Raw genomic sequence first — 23,283 nt, forward strand, 5'->3', positions numbered from 1 at the left:
ACTGGCCACCGACAAGGATGACCGGTTCAACCCCTTGATGGCCGGTTTCGGGATCCTCTCAATGTCAATTTCACTTATGCACTTTCAATTTCTCGAAATTTTATAGATTGGTCCTTGAATTTCATCAAATTGTAAATTAACCCATAATTAGACATTTCGTCGCAATTCTCAATTTTGGCTTGGGTTTTCACAAATCAAATCCACTAGATCAATTACTCAATACCTCTAGATCATATTGGAGCCTTCGAAATAAATTTTTGACTGTGCAATCAAAATTTCAAAAGTCGGATCAAACTAACGACCGAAATCGCTTAACTTGGGGTAATATATAAGTCCAATTTTCCTTCCATTTTGGAGGGGGGTTCATTGTGCACAAAATATCTCTCTCTCTCTCTCTCTCTCTCTCTCTCTCTCTCTCTCTCTCTCTCTCTCTCTCTCTCTTTCCCCTTCAAACCACCCCAAGCTGATTCCTCCGACCGCCGCTCGCCAACCTTGAACCGACAATTTACCGACCATTGGTAGCCCACACAGTGGTCTTCACCCTCTCCCCGTCCCAATCGAAGCACTAGCAAGGCCAAACGGTGGCCGATTCTTCTCATCCGATAGCTCTCCTCGACCAGACCAAAGATTGGCGATCACGCCAGTCTTGTCTTTGATCGGTTCAGTAGGGTGAATCGGCCACTGTCCGGTGGTTTTCGGCATCCCGATCGATACGATTTGTCCACAGGAGAAACCCCAACCCTCTGGTGGTCGAGGCCTTGAAGATCAATGGTCGGACTACTCCCGGTGGCCTAATCTTCCTAGGAGGCTCCAAAACGAGTCTAGGCAGGACCGATTCTATTCCAACTTGAACCGGCGACCATCGGTGCTCCTAGGCACCTCACTAGCTATCATTTTCTTTGGAAGTCCCTGACCTCATGTGGCCAAGGATCGGCTGATCGGCCACCGACGGGCTCCAACCAACCAGATCTTCCTTCGCCAATGCACAAAGGGCAATCCAATTGCACCAATTATGGTTTCTATTTCTGCAGGTTGTCTAACTAGTTTTGTGGCGGCTTGTGGTGGTCCAATTGTGATTAGAAGGATTAAGGATTAATCTAGAAGATTTTATTTGATCGATTGCAATCAAAAAAAAAAACCGCATCAAAAAGTAATTTCTCGGTCTTGAACCCCATGAAGCAAGACCAGTTTAACCAACCGGGGCTAGGGTTCAATTTTAAGTAAATACATGATGATTAGATGTTAGATGATGGACTTGGATGATGATTTGCTGCAATTAATTATTCTTGAATGATTATAGTTAATTTCGCTTAAATCTGCAATTCCGTAGCTATGGGACTGATATGATGGTTTGGCCAAAATGAGGTCTAAAATGACCTCATTTCAACTAAAGTCCTCTTGGAATTAGATAATAAACGTCACAAGCTTCGAATCGATAGGTCGTATGCCCCAATCGAGCGTCATTTGACCCTAAAAAAACATCTCCAAAGATGAGCAATTCTGCAGTAGTTCAAGTGGATTTTCAGTTCTGTATCAACTCCGAAATGTGAGTTTACCATTATTGTGTAGCTTTATGTGATGATTTTTTTGGACAATCTTCATCTTCACGAGTTTTGTTCCAAGTCGTCTTGTACATTATCTGTAATTTTTTTATGATTCTTGATATGTTTAACTAGGTCAAATATACTCAAATCTGAGCCTAGGTCAATTTGTTCCATGTTGATCTCTAATTTTGTCATTTTTTGTACCGATTTCTGTCCCAAGTTCTGGAAGAACTTTCCTTCATGAAAGTTACTCATAATCGTGTGGAGCATATCCTGTATTTTTTTTGGAATTTTTAGACATGTTTAACTAGGTCAAAATCACTTAGATCTGAACATAGGACAGTCTGCCCCACATTGGTCCGAATTATGTTTGGTAAAATTGAGTCCACAAATGAGGTTGTTTGGTCTCAAATCCTTCATGAAAATTAAAATACATGTTGTTTATGTTCAATTGATATATGCTTTGGAAAGTCTTGATGTTGGTAAGTGAGTCAATTGCATGAATTAAGATGAAAATGTACTGCAGCAATACATAGCTTAGATATGCATCTCTGTTTTGCCATTTTTGTTGTGACTCCTACGATCACATTTAGGTTTTGAACTCTTAACAAGAAATGTTTATCATTGCATACTCTATATGTATATTTTTTGTAGGGTTTTTACATGTCTTGAGATCGCTGAAATCATGGACATTCTGTGAAGTTAATGCTGAAATGAAGCTTGTTGTATATGTATCTTGCCATGCTTGTTTGAGTCATTTAGAGACCAAGTTTTGTGGTCATGCATTTTTTTTGATTAAACCGCATGTTATAAGGTTCACATATGTAACATCCTCGATTCAGGCCCTGTAAGGATCGGCCATAAGGTCCTAAAAGGATCAATCATGGGCCATTGGCAATGAATCGATCGGTTCAATTGGCAAGGAATCACGGATCAATCATGGTCCAACCTACCGACCGACTGACTAGTCACAAATTGGTCGAGGTATTGGCCCCGAATTTTCTACCGACCATACCAGTGGGATAGGATCACCAGCTCATAAGATAACTTTTTGATCACAAGAATTGGTCACGAGATGATTTTGGATCGGCGGATGGTCATGGGTCAATCCAACCGGTTGCAACTTCCGGTTGTAGGTGATTCCACCTGGTTATGCACCGATACACGAACGATTTGAATGATCAAATGCAACCATCTTCCAACCAAAAATGCATCATTTTCTATTTAATTCTTAGTGATCGGAACAAAATCTCGAATTGGTGATGTCCAATCATGGATCAGTAATGCACCAACCATGAACCCTACCGATGGATCGGGTGCCAACCGAAATGAGCCCAAGGATAGACCCGGCTATTTCGCCGCTAATTCTAAGGTCCGTGAGTGCCTTGGCTTAGTGCTAGGCCATGGGTAGTCTTAGGATTGACCTCGAACCGATTGAAGGACAATCAACCTTATTGGCCGACCAACCGTCCAAAGGAATGATTTGGGCAAATATGGAACGTAATGGCCAAACCTCGGGTGTATGTGATTCGGTTTTTCAAGGTATGCCTAATGATTTCTTCTTCAACCCTGGAATCAACTTGGACAATAGAATTCTCTAGCCCATCTTCTTGAGGAAGGAAGACCGCCTTCTTGAGGAAGGAAATGATAAAGTAAAAGAGAATTCTAGAATCTCTTCATTAAATGAAGGAGGATGAAGTGTCCAAGCTAACCTAGAACCTAGTTGGAAACTTGGGAGATAAGGATGCTCGACAATTAATACTTCTTGACCAAGTGGGACGCCTCCTTTTTCCAACTAAGGTTGCCACTTTTGATTTTCGAAATTTCTGGACCTCCGTTATTTGCCAATTTTACACAGATTTTTGTGGTGCAAATTTAAAGAAACTTCCTTCATGAAAATTGTTCTAAACATCTTGATCTAAAACATAAAGTCAATTCTTCGCTGGTTCAATTGAGGTAAGCATGATAAAACTCTTTTTAATAGTGTCCGATGAGGTGAGAGCTTCTCGTGTTGAAATACATGATCGACAACAAAGGTTTGGGGCCAAGATGCGTTGCAAATCTGATTAGAATCAATGCTTGAATGACCTGGAGTTGATTATATTTAGATCTGGTGGTTTAGTGATTTTCGAGTTTGGATGAGCATGTTTCTGTTAGGTCGCTTTTGAGCTCTTAGATGTTGTTATCTTGCGAAGTTATGAACTAGAAGTTTGATGTATGCATCATGAGCTTCGAAATAGTAGGTCACACGCCCTAATCGAGCATCATTTGGTCTTCGAAAAATAACTCTGAAGATTAACGATTCTACAGTAGTTTAGGTCTTTTTTCAGTTCTAATCCTATTCCGCCTTCTAGCTTTTTTATTTTTTTTTTCAACTTTTGTGGTCATTTTTTGACAAAATTGTCTTAATGATTTTTGTTCCAAACTGTCTCATACATTTTCTGTAATTTTTTCATGATTTTTGGATCTGTTCAACTAGATCAGATCTACTTAGATCTAGGCTTAGGTCAATCTGTTCCATATCAATCTCTGATTTTGCTATTTTTGTGCTGCTTTTTGTGTTGAGTTCTAGAACAACTTTCCTTCATAAAATTTTCTCATACAGGTGTTGTGCATGTTTTTTATTTTTTTTCAAAATTTTTAGACATGTTTAGCTAGGTCAAAATTTCTTAGATCTGAACATAGGTTAGTCTGTCCTACATTAGTCCGAGATTTGTTTTAATGAAATTGAGTTCATAAATGCACCTATTTGGTCTCAAATTCTTCATGAAAGTTAAAATACATGATATATATGTTCAATTGATGCATGCTTTGCAAGGTTTTTATATTGGCAAAGTGAGTCAATTGCATGCATTAGAGTAAAAGATACTGCAGCAATATCTGCTGGACATATAGATTGGTCTATTTTGCCATTTTTGCCACGACTCATGTGATCTTAATTGAGTTTTGATTTCTTAACCAGAAATCTTCAGCATTGCATGCTCTATATGTGAGATTTTTGGTAGGATTTATGCATGTCTTGAGGATGGCTGAAATCATGATTGTTCTGTAAACTTAATGCTGAAATGAAACCCTGTCATATATGCACATTTCCATGCTAGTTTGAGTCATCTAAGGATCAAATCTTACAATCATGCCTCCTTGATGATTGAACTACATGTTGCAAGATTTGCATGCATGTTTAGGTCATGTCATTTAAGTTTCATCTTGCACATTAAATTGTCTCACAAAAAGTGTTCATCACACTTAAAATTCCCAAGCATATCATTATGAATCATGAATCGTCTCATAATGTCATTTAAATTGTATGAAATTTTGCATGCCGACTTAGGATTAGATGACTATCTAAACTTTTTGTCGCATCCAATCCTAAGTCCAGTGTGATTTCTACATGCCGTTTGGGCATTCTTTGAGTGATTTTAATGTTTTCTAATGAATGCTTATGTTCTATTTTCTTAATTACTAATGCGCACACTTTTAAAGATCTCGATCTTAGGATACCAAATTAACCTAGTTTGGACTCAAGCTCTTCTAGGAAGACGTAGGGTACACTTAGAAGTTTCTAATGCTGCTAATTTCATGCCAATCACTCATTGTTTGGACCAATTTTCCATTTTTTCAAAGCTAGATTACAATCTAGACAAGGGATCAAATTCAGACCCCTGTTCTAACCCCTATTTGAACAGACTTTTTATATTTTTGTTTCATTTTTCCTATTTGAAATCTGAACTTTGCCTCTTCATGAAACTTGTTTATCATCATGTTGGCTATATTGTGTATAAATTTGATGATTCTTAGACATGTTTTGATAGGAAAAATCCTCGTAACATTAGCTGAATGTCCTGTTGTTTTGGCAAATTTCTGATGTGTTGTTGCTTGTTGTTTGATTTTTGTAAAATCATATGTACATTTTTTGAGAAAACTTTCATCACGAAAGTTGTTTGTCATCATGTCATGCATGTTAGGAAATTTTTTCATTGCCAAATTGTCATTAGGTATTGCCCAATTTTGCTATCCTTACACACTTGTTCTGAAATTGCCTATGATTGTGATTGTTGCATGCCTTTGGTAATAAGGCTGTGCATGATAAAATTTCTACTTCTCTATTTTTCTGTTTCTCTATTCCCTGAAACAAGTTTGGAACATAAATCCGTTTGATAACGCAATTTGATTTTTCTATTTCTGGAACAGATTTCTATTCCAGAAATTGATTTGAAGAAAAATCAAAAGCTAAAATTTTTAACTTCTCAATTTCTATTTTAGAAATTGAAAAATCAATTTTTGGCCATAAATCAATTTCTATTCCAGAAATTTTGTCATGCGCACCCTTAAGTGACCTGCCGACGGTTCACTTTCTTACTTGATTGGTTGAGAAACAAGGTTCAAAAGACCCCCGTGCATGTATAAATTTTTGCAATGCATGTGACTTTTAAATGAATGGTAGAGTTGATGCATGATATCGATGGAAAACCCTAGGATCACATAGATCGCTTGATTAGGATACTTATTAGTGTTAATGGCCATGCGAGAATACAATTGGTCAACAATTCTTATAAGTCACAAAAATGGATGGGGTAGGTGTCTTAGTGGGACCCTCGCATGAAAGACAAAGGCCGACCATGAGGCTCCAAAATTTAACTTTCGTATTGCACTTTCTTTAAATGATTGATCTCAATATGATGTCTTGTTTTTTATTGTTTTGATGTATGCTTGTTTATTTCCATTGTATGCACATGGTTATAAGTTTCTTATATTAGGTTTAAATTAGGACCTTGAAGATGGAAAAAGCGCTAAGATGGTGGAGGTCGATGTCCATTCCAACCATTATCATGTACTGTTTATTTCCCCAACATATGTCTCGGGTTCCATTTGTTGTATAAAGCGGACAAGTTGTGGGTTTTCTCTCTTTCTCTTATCTTTTTCAATTGTGTTTCTCTTTTATATTTTCTAGGATTGCATAATAGATTTACTGATTTCCTTAATTGTTTACTTACTGTCTTATAATTTCAATTCTATTGATTATTTTCTTTCCTTGTTTTTTCTAAAAATAAAATAGAATGAAAATGACCAACCATGCATAATTGCTTAGTCTAGGACTAATGATCCTAAAAATATAACAAGAAACGCATAGACATGTTAGGAAAACACAACATACTGTTTATGTACCGAAAATGCGCTAATAGAAATATTAGCGTAACCCAAGTCCCCGAACCTAGATATTTGATTGCGTAAGAATCGAGGGAACACTCTCGAATCTGATTGGGTTTTCTAGCCAACCCCAAAATGAGGCTAGTGGCAACTCCTATCTTAATTTTAGATTGTCATAAACAACTATAATATATAAATAAACCCGTCGCATGGGGTACGAGTTTCAATGAAACTCACCATGGTTTAGCATACTCGATATGGTAGTACCCCAAAGGATGAAGTGATGCCATCCTTATGGGCGAGGCATACTGTCGAAAGGGCTACCATGGTAAATGTACCCTTAAATTCGATATTCACACCCGACCCCTTCTTCTAAGGTGTGTCGCCCGTGTGGGTATGAATCACGACACTCCGCTGTCATGTGGGGTACGAGCTTGAGAAAGCTCGCGATCTCGTGGAGGGAACTCACAAGAGGCTTGATCCTAAAGGCAAGGTGATGACGTCTTTTGGAACACGAGCCGTGAGGGAACTCTCATGATCAAGTATCCTTAAACCCGACCTTTCCCCATTTGCTCTCCTTGTGATGGTGAGGGATACGAGGGCGGCGAGATCGGGTCACGACAATTCTAGCAAGTTTACCTGGACAAAGAGTTGTTAGTCAATTTTTTTAACCTAATAGTTTTTTACTATTGTAAAACTTATTCAAATTTGTCAACAATTTAAAAAAAAAAAAAAAAAACCGCATTTTGGGCATGGAGCTATGGAACACATACATACGTTAAAATAATAACAATAAATTAAGTACCATACGGTCATTGTTAGAAAGAATCAGACCCAAAAAAAATTAATCGCCTCCACATTTTCTTAAGCAGAGCCTAATGTATCACCATTTAACGATATGCGATCAGCTTTATTAAAACATGTTTAGTCTGAACCTTTTTATATAAGCATACATATAAAAGCAATGTTTAATTATTAAGAATTTCTCTATGTTAAACATGTGATTAATGAATTATGCCAACGGCTGAATCTCCTCACAAAAGATTACCAGGCGAGAAAACTTCGAATTTTTTACCATTCTGAAGGGTGATAATATCCATAATACGAATGACATGTCAATTACTTCTTGTACTTCACTATATAACTGTGTGCATTTGGTCTCTCGCATCCACCATATGATACAAAAGCAAATAACCACACGCTCGTCATGTTCACAACCTTGTACAACCTTAACTCGGAAATGGAGTGGCGACAGCAAGGAGAGGAACTTTCCTTTGGATGGTGATACCAGGGCATTCGGTCATGTCCAAATCCTCGGCTTTTAGACCCTCTGGCAGTGCCCAATCGAACTTGTTCACCAGATTCGCCAAGACAAGTTCGTTCGTCGCCATCACGAACGATTCCCCGGGACAAACCCGCCTGCCAGCACCGAAAGGAATCATCTCGAAATCCTGTCCCTTGAAATCCACCGAGCTCTTTATTAACCTCTCAGGCTTGAACTCGTTCGGCTCAGTCGACTTTGATGGGTTCCTACCAATGGTCCACGCGTTCACGAACACTATAGTCCCCTTTGCGATGTCGTAGCCTCGGATTTTGACATCCTGGGTCGATAGTCGCGGGAAGATCGGGAGCGAAGGGTGTAGGCGAAGAGTCTCCTTGAGCACTGCTCGCACGTAATGCATTTTCTCCAAGTCCTCGTCGGTTATATTTGGCTTGCCATTGGCAATTTTGCGGACCTCGGTTTGGAGAATGTTCATGGCTTTAGGGTGCCTTAAAAGCTCGGCCATTGCCCACTCCAGGTTTGTGGACGTTGTATGAGTTCCCCCGGCAAACATGTCCTGTACAAGCACAAAAGTAGATGAAGGAATGAACCAGTGGAGATGAAGAAAGTGAACGGATGGAAGATTAACATTTGAAAAAGGAGCTGCTAAACAATAATCAATCATCAAGGACAACTAACCATGCTTATCATTTCATTCAATTGTGGCTCATATGTTTTAAGAAAAATTAATATATATATAATTCATCAATTCAGTTACCGGACCAATCTTAGAAGGCATTAAAAATGTTATATTTAGAGTCGTCGGACAATGTTGCCTGGAAAGAAAGAATCGAGACCGTATGGGGTGGTTGGTGGAGAAAAAGGAGAGAGCTTACCAAGATGAGTACTTTGATCCTATCGGCACCAAGAGCAAAACCAAGTCTTGTCCTTATCAATCTCCAGCAAAACGTCCACAAAGTCTCCCCTATCTTCACCTCCGCGGCCAACGCTCTTCTCCTCCATCTTCCTCCGGTGCTCCTCCACCACCTCATTGAGGAACTCATCGAACACCCTCGCAACACGCTCCACTTTCGCATCTAAACCAGTCACCTTGTTGATCCACCCAAGGCTCGGAATGAAGTCCCCAACGTTGAAAGTGCCCAGCAAATCCATCAGTTCTGTCAACAGTCCCTTGAACTTCTTGCCCTGCTCGTCGTCGCTGTACTTCCTCCCCAGAGCCACCCGGCATATGATGTCGTTCATCAGCATCGCGAACATGTTGCTCAGGTCCACTGAGCGGTGCTGCTCGATCTTCTCCATAAATAAAGAGATCTCTTCTTCTTGGACCGTCCCAAACGACTGGACCTTCTTGTTGCTCAACAGCTGGAGCACGCAGATGCTCCTCACTCGCCTCCAGTAATCGCCGTACGGCGTCACGTCCTTGCGGTCGTACGGAAGCCTCTCGCCCATTATAGACCTGAGGTAAAGAAATGACATGAATCGGCACAAAATTAGTTTAAATGAAGCATTCGACGTGTCGAATAAAAACTATAATGTTTTTTTTTTATGGATTTTATGGTTGCTGGGCCGCCCATGTTGGGCTAATCCAGCCGGTAATTAAAATGGGCCCACAACTAAAAAGAAAAAACAACCACCAAAAGGCAGTTATTGGAGGTTACTTCAAAAGGGAAAAAAGAACGTTCTCTTTTGTGTGTGAAGCATGTGTTCTTAATAGGTGTGATAAGAACATAGAAAAAATTCTCTCACTTGGTGGGAAAAATCACTCTCAACAAACAAAAGAGATTACTCTCTCACAACACTGAATAAGGATGCATTTAATCCGTGAAAAATATTATACTCGATTCGGATATGTCTACTTGATTTTTCATAAAACTAAGGTATTAAATTATTTCAAGAAATTTATGAACTTGATAGAAAATCAATTAAATAAGAAAATAAAAGCATTAAGATCCAATCGAGGTCGAGAATATTTATCTAATGAGTTTAAAAATTTATGTGATGTAAAAGAAATAGGAAGACAATTGTTTATTTCATATACTCTTAAGGAAAAACATAATCCTACTAAAAATGGTTAGGTCCATGTTGACACAAGCTAACCTACCTATTACTTTTTGGATAATACTTTGTTAAATACTGCCTATATACTTAACCGAGTGTCTTCTAAATTAGTTACTTCTACTCTATATGAGTTATGGACAGGCAAAAAACTCAATTTAAGTTTTTTAAACCTTGAGGATGTGTTGCTTATACCCACGAACCTCTCACAAGTATGAAAAATTAGGTCCAAGAGATAAAAAAAAAAAAAAAGTATTTTCATAAGATACTCTGAACACTTAAAATGGTATATGTATTCATAGGCGAATAATAAAGTGGAAGTATAACTATATTTAAATTACAAGATGTCGCATTCTTAGAAAATGAATTTCTTAAAAAGGACGAAATAGGTAAGGATTACTCACTATTTGAAACATCGAATCAAGATAATAACTTAATAAAGTTCATCCAAGCGGGAGCAATGTGAAAAGTGAGATGTCACATTCTTAAGATAGGGATTACTCACTAGTTGAAACATTTGATTAAGATAATGAACTTAATGAAATTCATTCAAGTGGGAGCAATGCAAGAAGTGAGATGTAACATTCTTATAATAAGGATTACTCACATTTTCGTAAAGATGCTCTAAACACTCGAAATGGCATGTATTCATAAGTGAGCATGAAAGTGGAAGTATAAATGATTTAAATCAAGAAATGTCACATTCTTAGAAAATGAATTTCTTAAAAATAGCGAAATATTTAAGGATTACTCACTTTTTGAAATATTTGATCAAGATAATAAACTTAATGAAGTTTATCCAAGTGAGAGCAATCTAAGAAATGAGGAATTAAATTTGACTCAGTCTCAATTACAGCCAACCGATGAGATGATATTGTCATTATTAAATCCCAGTGGGAGCGTAATGTAGAATAATGTACAAAGTGTACAATCTCTCATACAGCGAACAAGTCGCAAGAGCATTCGCTATCAACATTTTGACATCGAAGGGGAAGCTTTCATAATCGCTCCACAAGATGAAGATGAGTCAAAGAATATAAATGAGGTTCTAAATTACCCAAACAAGGAAAATGGATACATGCAATGGAAAAAGAAAAATTAAGTCGATAAAATCAAACCAAGTTTGGAAATTGGTTAATCTTCTAAAGGGATGCAAGGCCATTGGAAATAAATGAGCTCTCAAAATAAAGCGTAAAGCCGATGGCTCAATAGAGAGATATAAGGCTCGTTTTGTAGTAAAATGGTATAATCAATAGAAAAGAATTAATCATGAGAAAACTTTTTCTCTATAGTGAGATTTACCTCAATTTACCTTATCCTAGCAATAGTGGCAAGTACGAATCTTGAATTACATCAAATGAATATAAAGACTACTTTTCTCAATGGAAAATTAAAAGAAAAAATTTACATACAACTTGTTGGTTTCATTATAAAAGGTCAAGGGCAAAGGGTATGTCGATTTTTAAGATCAATATATGATCTTTTAAGTAGTCTTCAAGACAATATTATCTATGTCTTCATAATGCCATAATGGCGTATGATTTTATAATGATTGATGAAAATCATTGTGAATATATCAAAAATCTAAAGATTGATGTGTCATCTTATCATTATATGTGGATAATAAACTAATTGTCAAAAGCAATAACGAGTTTGTTAATATAATTAAGAATCAATTATCTTTTAATTTTGAGATGAAATATATGAGTGAAACTACATATATTCTTGAAGTTATTTCAAGAGACCATTCAAAAAGATTATTATCTTTTTCGTAAGAGACTTATATAAACAAAATTCTTAAATGATTTCGTATACAATACTGTATAGATACTCGTATTGCAAAAGGTGAAAGATTGAACCATAAATTATATCTCAAGAGCAAAGACAAATGAAATGTATTCCTCTAGTGTTGTTGGAAGCTTAATATACACTATAATGTGTACAAGACCTAACAAATATTTTGCAGTTAAAATGGTAAATCCAATCCAAGTTAAGCACATTGGGTAGTCATCAAAAGAATATTGAGGCATATGAAGGATACTACTAATTATAGGCTGAGTTATCAAGGAAGAGATTTGTGACTTGAATGCTATTCAAATGCTAGTTGGGGTGGAGATTTAGATGAAAGAAAATCTACCTCTAGGTTTGCATTCTTACTGAATGATGGCACTCTATTTTAGAGTAGTAATAAACAAATATTATAGTCTTATCCACAATAGAAGCCGAATTCGTGGCATTATCAGCATCATTAGTACAAGAGGGTATCTGATTTAAGAGATTTTTGAATCATATAGGTATTGTCAAGAATGCTGCAAACTCATTGTTAGTTAATTGTGATAGCCAAACAGCTATTGCTTACACCAAAGATCCAAAATATTATTGTAAGACCAAACATATAGATACAAATTATAACTTTGTCAATGATATGATTGCACAACAGTGGCTTTTCGTTGTTTTTGTGTCTCCCGTGAATGATCTTTTCCACCTTTATATCCTTTGGGTTATGAACTCTGAATGGTGGAAGGAGGATTTATATTACTAGTGCTGTTGTTGAGCTCGGTTGACTCTATGTAAAATATTATAAAGTATGTGGTGTAATCTGTATATATCCCATATGAAAAGTAAATGAACTTATCTAGAGGATGAATATCTAAAGTAATATGTTATAATATGGATTATAATTAATCCATATTAAAATAGGACATGCACAAGCAAATGAAAATAATCCACAATCTTGAGAGATTTGCATAATTAAGGAAGATATACATAATCAAGAGAGATCTATAAAATCTGCTAAATATATATCTATCACTTACATTAGAGAATTATATGATTTCAAAGTATTAAGATATGCTAATTAGCTCATAATTCATGGTCTTAACTTTTTAAGTGAAGATAAATCCAAATAAATATCTATATGTGCTCAATCTTAAGCTCTCTCTTGATGATCTCCCTTGAAGAGTTATTGCATTTCCTAAGTAAGTAGGAACAGAGCAAGAAAGATTCTGATTTCAACTATTTCTAGATCTCCCATTATTTGCAATCCAACTATTTATATTTCCAAACTTCAGTTTTTGCAGAAAGTCCAACCAATGCAAGAGGGAAAAGATTACACTAGTTAAATATTAAATCACATATTCATTTACTAACTTTAACTTTTAGAGAGTTCTACAAAAGTTCACATTATAAATAGATTGGTAATATATTACTCTACCATTAAATACATATGACTGATCAATAAGTTCCATAACTGAAGTGGCAAATTCTTCATAACATCATGCATAGTTATTCCAGGGATTTTGGTTTCTTTTCTCCATTACAATAATGATGTCAAGTTTGGAAAATTAAAGGATACATCGTGAATGTAAAGAAAATTTAAAATAAGTAGTCTAATCCACCCTTGATATGATAATGATATGATCAATTTAATTATCTCATTTCTCATGAACTATCAAACCAACAATGGATAAAACTGCTGGTGAAAAGATATATTTATACTAATCATGTATGTTATAATTACTCCTCGAGTTTCAAAAAAACCAATACAAAACACATACTATCACTGTAGCATCCAAATAACTTCTACTATCCTAGTCATTTTTTTTTATTTGATTGTCATTCAAGTCTAATTATTCTTGCTATTCTTGTCAAAAAGTTTATTGTCCTCCTTTTTTTCAAATGATCACTTTTTTCTATTTATTCTTCGCGGCGTTGATGTGACATTATGTCGCCAAATGCTCATCATTTGGTGTATAATCTCGGGACTATTGCAATTGCAGAGTCTGCCGACCTGCAAAATTGCCGCCCGACTCAATCATTATATACCACGCCTATCGACAAGGAAGCGAAACGAAAGGCTTGACTTGCGCTCGATCTCGTCTCTCCTCCACTCTCTTGTGAATCGGTCAAACATGGAGTTCTCTAAACATCTTTGAAAATTAATGAGCATTGTTGAATAATCTAACTTGCAAAGGACAAACTTAGGAAGAAGTACACTTCAAGTATCAAAACTTGACACGAAAAAATACTAAATGCCAAAACTTAATAAAGTGACAATTAAGTAACATCTCCGGCGAACCCCACCGGAAATTTTTTGTGGCAATTTTTTATTATTTTTCTCGCCTACATGGCTTGCCAGAGAGCTGACTCAGCAAAGAAACGCAAGAACGACGTCGTTTTTGTGTAGATTTGAATTTTAATATAAAATTAAATTAAATTAAGTTATATAAATAAATAAATAAAGGAGAGAGGGAGGAAGAAGGTGGCTAAGGGCTGGACCCCGCCGCCGCCGGATTTGGGGAAGGCCGCGACCCTCGCCCAGATTTGGGCGAGGGCTCGCAGCCCTCGCCGCCGATCGGCCAGGGTTGTCGACCCCTAGCTAAGGCCTAGTAACCCCAGCTGACGCTACCCCCACCGTTGCCAACCCTTCCCGGCAATGGCGGGGAGGCGACAACAACGAGAGCTCAGCCCTCAGCCGCATGCCTCATTTCTCCCCCCTTTTTTTTAAAAAATTTAAAATATTTTAAATAAATTTAGTTTTAAATTTAATTTAATTAATTTTTATATTAATTATTTACCACATCAAAAACAAAACGACATCGTTTTTGCATATGTCTAGCCACGTCAGCATGCAAAATTACGTCGTTTTGCATTTATCTCGCCAGAAAATCGCCACTTCAACATTTTAGCCGGATTTTCTTGCTGTTGGCACTTAAGTGATCCATTTTCCTCCAATTTTGATATTTAAATGTCACTTTCTTAACTTTTAGCACTTAAGTGTCCCTCTGTGCCAAATTTTAGCACTTTAGGTATCCGGCACTCAACAAACTTAGCATCTAATCTCTCCGCTCGATTTTGAGGATTTTTTTGGACTGGTTAACAGGCCATCTTCGCAATCCTTTTGCCCTTTTTACCGTGGACATTAGATGGTATTCAAACAAGTCCAAGTGCTATTCACAGTAATCATCTATGTGCAAATAATTTCCCAGGGTAGATATCCTTAAGCGGTGAAGATTTATCTTTTCGCGCTCGTGTTATCTTCTGAATCAAGTTTCGAGCAATTCAGAGTCTTGTAGGGGAAGTTATGCTCAAAGTACAAAAACTGCGACAAGGAAATCTGCTAGTGAGTCTCTCAGTTTTTCTATGTTTTGTTGGGTCCAATGCAATGTATTTTGTTTCTAAAGTCAAACCATTATTCATGTTTTGTGTGCAGAGCATTTAGCCTTGTCTTGGGAAATAAAAGGTCAGAAGTCCTGGGATTTGTTTATAATTGGAGGGTTGCTTCACGTTGGGTCTATATAGATAATAAATCTCCCTAAGGTTTGGAGTTGAGCGCTTGAATTAGAGTATCGCCGAAAAAGACCATATCTCTTTGATGGATTCAATTGAATGGTGAGTTACATGTACCATTTCTTAAGGTGGATATCCTTAAGTGGTGAACATTTATCAAATCACCAACCCTTCACTGACCCCTTGGGGAACAAAATGAAAAGATTGAAATTTGAAATTATGTTTGGGATGTTTCAGTAAGCATTTGACGGGACCTAGAATGGCAGGGACAACACAAGGGTATAATATATTATGCAAGAAAGCGATTTCAAATGCAACGCATGATCAAGTGCCTTCAACTTTATAAAATGGTCATGAGATTTGTCATTTGCTCTTTTAATGCAAAAATTACTGGTATTGTAAGGTCAATGATATAGGTAAGTCAGCACGCTAGAATAAAATGGCCAGCCTAAAAGAAACCTAATTTCGCATGCTTGATTTGTACACTCAGATTCGAGCTTTTAGAGTTAGGTGACTAAATTATTAAATCTTTCTAAAACTTTTGATAGCGATATGAATGACTCCCCTTTGATTGGATCGAACACGTGGAAACTCGAAATGTACATACATGATGCCAGAAAGGCAAAATCAAAAAGAAAGAATTATTAGTGCCATGGTCTTATACATTGAATGATCAATTAACCGTGCCTAAAGTATAAACATTTCTTAATAACAAAAGTACATATAAGTGCTCATGCATATGCATAGGTATGCATTTTCTGCAAATCTATTAGTTAACTATTGATAATGTGCAACAGACCGAACAAGATTATATTATTCATGAACCTTGCATCATTTTCTGAATCATCATATCACGATAATGTCTATCACCTGATTTTCTCGTGATGGATCGACATGTACCACGGCAAAAAATGCAACTGCAATATGACATTTACGTACCTTTCCATCGAGTCCTGAGATGGTGCTGAGTCACCTCATTCATGGTGCTCTCGAACGTCACCAATGCCTCAAGATTGAAGAAGCTCGTGAGCATCTCCTTGCAGGCCCTCCCTTCATAACCTGCTTTGGTTATGAGCCTCGTCCCGATGAGCCTCCGAACCAAGCTCGGCCGTGAGAGCCACGAGTTCTTCTGGGCCAACCGGGCCGGGAACCAGGGCAAGTTCATCCAAGAGCGGATCCACGGGTACGCTTCCCCGTCTTCAGGACCTCGCTACTGGGCAAGCAGATTGGTGATCATGTGTGGGCTGGCAAGAAACAAGTTCTTGTTCTCAAAGGAGGGCAGCGCTGTGGTGGCCAAGCTTGGTCCGGAGCTCATTGGGACAGGCCTCAAAACTGAAAAGGGAGGCCCTGCGTGGAGCACCGCCATGTAGCGATTTTCAGTGAAAATTAATCATAAAGACTATTCGGAATTTTGTGCAAAGATATAATATTGAATTAGTAAAATTGAAATATTTAGAAGTAAACTGACATTTGTATAATAAATTTATGGCTAATTAGATAATTGCCCCAGCGATTATAATGCAAAAGATACAAGTCTTCCATGCTTTGACTTTGCCACTATAGTTGTTCACTACCGCCCCATTAATTCCACAAGGTGGCTTCACTTTCTTCTAAAAACTCTCAATGTCCGTCCCTAAGCAAGAGTCTCCCTCCCCCAACCTCCATTCCCTCTGTGTCTCCCCCTTCCCTCTTTTGAAGCTTTCGGTGTTTCTTTTCTCTCCTAATCTGTTCTGGGAGTTGTGTGCGTGAATAAATTTCTACAATTGATCTTGGGTGAACTTGGAGACCAGTTTGACCATTTGTTTAGTTGACAGCCATTGAGGTGAATGTTTGTAACATGATTCCACAATCTCTTTGAGTTTAGGCCGCTCTCCTCTACCGATTTAGATGTAGGTCACATTTTGGAAGTTTTATTTTCATGAATAAGATCTAGATATAAATTTGGGTGCTCCTTATCTTTATAGATATTTGTTATGTGTTCTTTCAATATTTTGATGTTGGTATCCTTGAACAACAACGATGATGACGATATTAAACTTAGACACGCACTACAAGCCGTTGCAAATAAAGTGAGAAATCTCAATGTGTATTCACCATTAAATTTAGTGGTTAGCTGCCCGATCATATATGATGTCAGATTTATTCTTTATGGATGATAATGTAATTCTAGCTCTAGATTGTGCTTTGTTGTTTGCTTTCTACCATTTGCTTTGTTCTATAATTATTTAGGTTTTGCTAGGCTTGAAAGCCTTTTATGTACCCCAAGCATTATTCTATTATATGAATGGTATTTTTTTTCAGAAAAGGGGGGTGTTGGGGGTTGATCAAATAGTTTTGATTCGTGTGCCTTTCCACGAATCTCGCAAGTCCTTTTCATCTGGTTCAGTTGACCAATTCAACAAATATCTTGGATTTTTTAGTGGGAGAAGATCGCCTACCTTGATAAACTTCATTAATCTAACCTGTCTTGAGAACTTCCGCGAGAAATCATACCAACTAATTAGCAAGCATGAAATCTCTAGCATCAAAGCTTGTTTATGTCATATCCTTCTAAAATAAGGGTTTCCAAGGAGCCAATGAATGTGAGCCTTCATCTTTTATATAATTTCTCTAGTATGTCTATAACTATCTCGAGAATCACTTGTCTTTTATGTAGATGATGTGACTCTAATATGATCGATGAAATCGATGCTATCAACGCATGAAAGTTGGCTCGAGCACGGCCTATAATCACGTAATAAGACGAGATCTCTTCTAGAAGAGGGTGATTAAGATATCGATGAATTGTGTTCATATGTAATTTTTCTCAAGAGCCACTTGTATTTATGTGAACGATATTGTATCCAACGTGATCAATGAAATAGATGTTATCGATGCGTGAAAGTTAAGCTCAAGTACACCCTAAAGCCCACAAGAAGATGAGATCTCTTTCTTGGAGAAAGCAATTGAAAGTGATTGACATATTTGATGGATCATAAATTACAAGTCCTTGGCCTCGAGATGACTTTGCAATCCATAGTACCTTAAGGTATCCAAGGAATAATCTTGATCTATTTGGACAACAGCAGTCAATAATTTTAGATATACAAAGGTTCACGATTCTCTCAAGAACTAGACATAATCTTGAGGCCTCAAAATCACATGGCCGATGGTGAATAGGGAGACTATCACATCCTAATGAAAACTAGCGAGTAGCCAGTTTAATGCCGAATATCACAACATCGTAAAAAAAAAAAAAATGTAATTCTATCCTTATGCTAAAAGAAGTGTTGGGGGTCTCCCTCATTGATTATTGGGCCGAAACCTCGACCCTCCAATCAGCTCCTCGTTTGGGCTTCACTGGGCCACCCATCATCATCCATTGGGCCCATTACGCAAAGAGGCCGGTCCACTCTCCAATCCACCCAACATTTCATTTGGTTCGGCGCGTGCAAACAAGCGCGCGTGTTGCGTGTTGACCATTTCTTCACCACAACAACCGCGGAATGAAGATAAAGTCATCTGACTCAACCATGGTTAGAATCCAGCTCAACATCCTGACCACGGTTAGTTAAAGCGAATATTACGACCGGCCAAAAGAGCATCTCATGCGCGAACAGCAATGATCCTCCCAACCCAACGGTCGACGCATCGCCACGTGTACGTCCGGATCTCTCCGCGACCGCCTCACGCGTCGTTGTCAGACCTACCCCAAAATTAGGGTTTCCTCCTGGTTGGCTTTCTTCCACATCGCTCTTCCTTCCTCCTCTCTGCAAAATCGCGAGCGAGAGAAGATCCTCATCTCCTTCTTCGTCGAGACTCGTATCTGCTTCGCCCTCGCCTTCGCCTTCGCTCTTTGCGCTTTCTGCTTTTCTCCGTTCGATTTTCTGTTCCTCCGGTTTTAGGGGTTTTCCCAGATCATGGAGATGGAACGCGTGACCGACTTCCCGCACACGCACATGGATCGGCGGCCCAGGAAGAGGGCGCGCCTCGGCTGGGACGTGCCTGAGGCTCCCGAGGTATCGATCCGTTTTCCCTCAGATCGGACATCTGTCGCTGTTTTTTTTTTCTTTTTTTTTTTGGCGTTTTCTCGACCTGTGTTTGACTGGATCTGAGAGATCTGTTTGCCTCGGTTGTTGTGATTGTCCGATCTGTGTCGATCTGGTTGGGCCAATTCCTTTTACGGTGTTTCTGGTACGAGAATGATGTGGCGATTGTGTTCTTTGTGTTTTGAGAAGCGGATCGGGAACGTATTTCGGTCTGTGTTGGTCTTAGCGTTTCGTAATCGTCATGGGAATGAATTTTTGGAAGAATTTCTTGTGTATCTGTGCAGATAGATGTAGATTTGATAGCACATATGGAAGTTTATCTTTTTTTCGTTGTTCATGTCGACCAATCTTTTTCCGGTTATTTTTCTCCCCCTGTTGATGTTAAGCATCGAGGAAGGTAGAGCTCAAGATCTGTCTGAAACATGGTTTGACTTGAGAGAATTTCATACGGTCAAAGTTTGTTTTTTGATTTCTGGATGTTATTGAGATCTGGGTTTTGCCTGGTTAGATGTCTGTATTCTCGGGCTAAATGCTTATGTTCTTATCGGTACAAGGGTGTGTGCTAATTCACTTGCGTTGTTTATTTCTCGGTGATGTTTCCCATTTTCGAATGTCTTAACTAGTTCTGACAGAATTATATTGGTGGTGTGAGGTATGATGATGGAGATTTTGATTTATATTATTGAGTGGTACATGGATGGATGGCTGTGTGTAGGCTCAGGTAGGAATGTTTTGTGGACAAGAGGTTGGCCTTATGACAAGCTTTGCACCATCAACAGCACCCTCAGACTATATTTCTAGCTCTCTATTTGTAAAGGGAGGTGCTCGAAATGGTACTCCTCCATGGAGAGAAGATGACAAAGATGGGCATTACATGTTTGAGCTTGGAGATAATTTAACATCACGCTGTAATTACACTTTCTACTTTCTAGTGAAGTGTTGTTGGATCCAATCTGCATAAAGAAATGTTTTCAGTAATCATTGTTTTACTTGTTTCTTTATCATTTTAAAGTTCTCCATTTTGTTTTTAAACAACAATAGTCTTTTCTTTTGCATGGGCAATGTCATTTTAATATTCTAAGTTCACCTATTTAGAAATTTTTTGCTCCTAACTTGATCATGAAATGTACATTTTTGGTACTTCTTGTTAGTGAAGTTCTTTGAGTACTGCAAAGTAGTAACTGAAACTAAAATGGCTTATTTCTTTTGATTGAATTGTTACATTTTGATTAATCATCAAATGTACATTTCTGACTTTGTTTTTAACATTTTGCAGACAGAATTCACAGCAAAATGGGCGAAGGTACTAATATTTATGTGCTCATCTCATGAGTACTTTTTTCAGTGCTGAACAGCATGTGATGGATGCTGTATTCTTTCTCATAGGAACATTTGGCCAAGTACTAGAATGCTGGGACAGGGAAAAGAAGGAAATGGTCGCTATTAAGATTGTCAGGGGGATTAAGAAGTATCGTGAAGCAGCAATGATCGAAATCGATGTTCTACAGCAGCTGGGAAGGCATGATAAGGGTGGCAATCGGTAAGCGTGCCTCCCTCTTGGTTAGATTTCTCTTACTTTTATGTGTAACATGAGATTTCCTTTTTGTTTTCACATCTAAAACTCTGTCAATGGTTGAATGGGTTTATTCCTTGCAGTTGTGTACAAATACGGAACTGGTTTGACTATCGTAACCATATCTGTATTGTAAGTATATGATTGGTTTGTGATAAATTGATTTCCCCAATTAACCAACAGTTTGGGGGTTGAAGTTTTGGATGAATTTAAATGGTGCTGAACAGGTGTTTGAGAAGCTTGGACCAAGCTTATACGATTTTCTACGGAAAAACAATTATCGCTCATTTCCCGTTGATCTTGTCCGTGAGATTGGAAGACAACTGTTGGAATGTGTAGCATGTGTGTAGTAATCACTAAGCTAGTCTCTTCTACTCACATCTGCTTTATAGTTTGGAATGAAGTTGAATTTCATCTTAATATATTTGTTGTGGGAGAGAGAGGCACATTTTTTTGGCTTTATTTTCTTTTTCTTCTGAGAGTGGAAACAGCTTTTGCCTTTTAAAATAATCATTCTTTAAGAAACCAAACAAGAGAGTTTTTATGCTGAATATACTTGATTTCTCACCTCGCTTTTCGGATTTATGTGCAGTTATGCATGATTTGCGCCTCATACACACCGATCTGAAACCTGAGAATATACTTCTTGTTTCTCCAGACTATTTGAAAGTCCCAGATTACAAGGTATTATTACCTGTACTTTGATTTTCATGTGTTTAATAAACATGGTCTTCTCTCAGTTATAAATATAGAATGACTATATTTATCAATATGATGTTTGCAGGGCTCGTCTCGGTCACCAAGGGACAGTTCCTATTTTAAAAGGGTCCCCAAATCAAGTGCCATTAAAGTGATTGATTTTGGTAGCACAACATATGAACGTCAGGACCAGACATACATTGTATCAACACGGCATTATCGGGCTCCTGAGGTCATTCTTGGTAAGGGAATGGTTACTCTGCTTTGTATTTTGTCACTTGAGAGAGAATGTTTTTAATAGATGATGCTGTGCAGGACTTGGATGGAGCTATCCCTGTGATGTGTGGAGTGTTGGTTGCATTATTGTGGAGTTGTGCACGGTATGGGTCACCTTCAAGTATCATAGTCACACTTGCCACGACGACAAGCGATTTCAAACTCAAGGTGTTTGTTGACTTGCTTAATGACAGGGTGAGGCATTATTCCAAACACACGAGAACTTGGAGCACCTTGCAATGATGGAAAGAGTGCTAGGTCCTCTGCCTCAGCACATGTTGAAGAGAGCAGAGTCAGTGCTCATCTTTTTTGGTGGTTCTGATGTTATTCTACTGTAGCTTTACTCGTACTAATAATTCTTGGATGCATCGGGGGTTTTCAGCCGACATGCGGAGAAGTATGTTAGAAGGGGTAGGTTAGATTGGCCAGAAGGTGCCGCCTCTAGAGAAAGCATCAGAGCAGTTCTTAAGCTTCCGCGTCTTCAGGTGATTCCCCGGTGTGATCACTCTTCTCGGTTTTTAGGCAGTGCCCCCTTGAATTTCATTGCTGAGTGATATACTTTGCAACTGCAGAACTTGATAATGCAGCACGTAGACCATTCGGCAGGAGACCTGATACATTTGTTACAAGGGTTACTCCGATACGAACCCTTGGACAGGCTGACTGCTCGGGAAGCTCTCAGGCACCCTTTCTTCACCAGGGATCACCTCCGGCGGTAGCCCCCTCCAATCTGCCATGGCAGAGCGGGCGACACCCCTTGTATATAGCTAGCGCAGGTGCCCTTTGCCAGGCAGCAGCACCTGAACAAAATTCTCCTCTGGCGGCTGCTTTGCCAAATGGTCCCCTGCGATGCTATAACGTCGGGGCTGTCGCCTACCAAATTCTGATAATGTGTAGTTAACAGCAACAGATGACCTGAATTAGTGATTTATTACTGACTGCAAATCCTTGTATTTAATTTTTGGTGTGGCGATTTCCGCAGCTCAAATTGGAGTTTCGTCGCCTGTGAATTTTTCTTCATTTGGTCCCCTTTCCAACTAACTGTTCGAGATAAGACCCCGAGCTACTAAAAGATCAGAGCGCCCTGCAAAGTAGCAAAACGTATAGGCATCGCCTTTTGTTCCAAATTCCATTACAAGAGAATAATAAGCATCAGGAAATTGTGTACCGAAATTCAAGCTCATCGGAAATGATTCTTCCTTACCTAATTATTAATAACGAATGATGCCCAGAATATATTCTTGTCTAATGATAATACCCAAATTCTATTCTAATCTCAAACCTTTCCACATGATAAAAAAGTCACTATTTATTTATTTTTTAAAATTATCAGCATCTTGCCAATTAGAGTTTGGTTTGTGGAACATGTGCCTTCATCGTCACCATTTT

General features: G+C 38.2%; 3 protein-coding genes across 5 annotated transcripts; 1 reads left to right on the forward strand and 2 right to left on the reverse strand.

Moving 5' to 3' along the window:
* Positions 1–7,921: 7,921 nt before the first annotated feature.
* LOC120290196 (cytochrome P450 736A117-like) lies at positions 7,922–8,479 on the reverse strand. The gene has a single exon (XM_039305975.1). The coding sequence runs from the start codon at positions 8,477–8,479 to the stop codon at positions 7,922–7,924; it is 558 nt and encodes a 185-aa protein (XP_039161909.1).
* A 389-nt stretch (positions 8,480–8,868) lies between these two features.
* LOC104434246 (cytochrome P450 736A117-like) lies at positions 8,869–9,423 on the reverse strand. The gene has a single exon (XM_010047218.2). The coding sequence runs from the start codon at positions 9,421–9,423 to the stop codon at positions 8,869–8,871; it is 555 nt and encodes a 184-aa protein (XP_010045520.2).
* Positions 9,424–19,026: 9,603 nt separating this feature from the next.
* On the forward strand, positions 19,027–22,928 carry LOC104417619 (serine/threonine-protein kinase AFC2). Of its 3 annotated transcripts, XM_010028866.3 has the most exons (12): positions 19,027–19,316; positions 20,062–20,254; positions 20,623–20,649; positions 20,733–20,886; positions 21,003–21,051; positions 21,147–21,261; positions 21,512–21,603; positions 21,704–21,860; positions 21,934–21,998; positions 22,089–22,186; positions 22,277–22,379; positions 22,467–22,928. In XM_010028866.3, exons 1-12 carry the CDS (start codon positions 19,218–19,220, stop codon positions 22,611–22,613), a joined length of 1,299 nt encoding a protein of 432 aa, XP_010027168.2. In that variant the 5' UTR covers positions 19,027–19,217; the 3' UTR covers positions 22,614–22,928. The 3 variants fall into 3 exon arrangements, with proteins under 3 accessions (XP_010027168.2, XP_010027174.1, XP_039163711.1); XM_010028872.3 differs by lacking the exon at positions 20,062–20,254 and having other exon boundaries at positions 19,028–19,316; XM_039307777.1 differs by lacking the exons at positions 21,003–21,051; positions 21,147–21,261 and having other exon boundaries at positions 19,032–19,316.
* Positions 22,929–23,283: the final 355 nt, after the last annotated feature.

The sequence above is a fragment of the Eucalyptus grandis genome, chromosome 2 (assembly GCF_016545825.1).
Source record: "Eucalyptus grandis isolate ANBG69807.140 chromosome 2, ASM1654582v1, whole genome shotgun sequence".
NCBI classification, from domain to species: Eukaryota; Viridiplantae; Streptophyta; class Magnoliopsida; order Myrtales; family Myrtaceae; genus Eucalyptus; species Eucalyptus grandis.

Bases quoted from the DNA above. Each gene is read 5' to 3' on its own strand.
- LOC120290196 (XM_039305975.1), bottom strand. From the start codon at position 8,479: ATGGCCGAGCTTTTAAGGCACCCTAAAGCCATGAACATTCTCCAAACC.
- LOC104434246 (XM_010047218.2), bottom strand. From the start codon at position 9,423: ATGGGCGAGAGGCTTCCGTACGACCGCAAGGACGTGACGCCGTACGGC.
- LOC104417619 (XM_010028866.3), top strand. From the start codon at position 19,218: ATGGAGATGGAACGCGTGACCGACTTCCCGCACACGCACATGGATCGG. The intron at 19,317-20,061 runs GTATCGATCCGT...GGCTGTGTGTAG, and splicing joins ACGTGCCTGAGGCTCCCGAG to GCTCAGGTAGGAATGTTTTG. The intron at 21,861-21,933 runs GTAAGGGAATGG...GATGCTGTGCAG, and splicing joins GGCTCCTGAGGTCATTCTTG to GACTTGGATGGAGCTATCCC.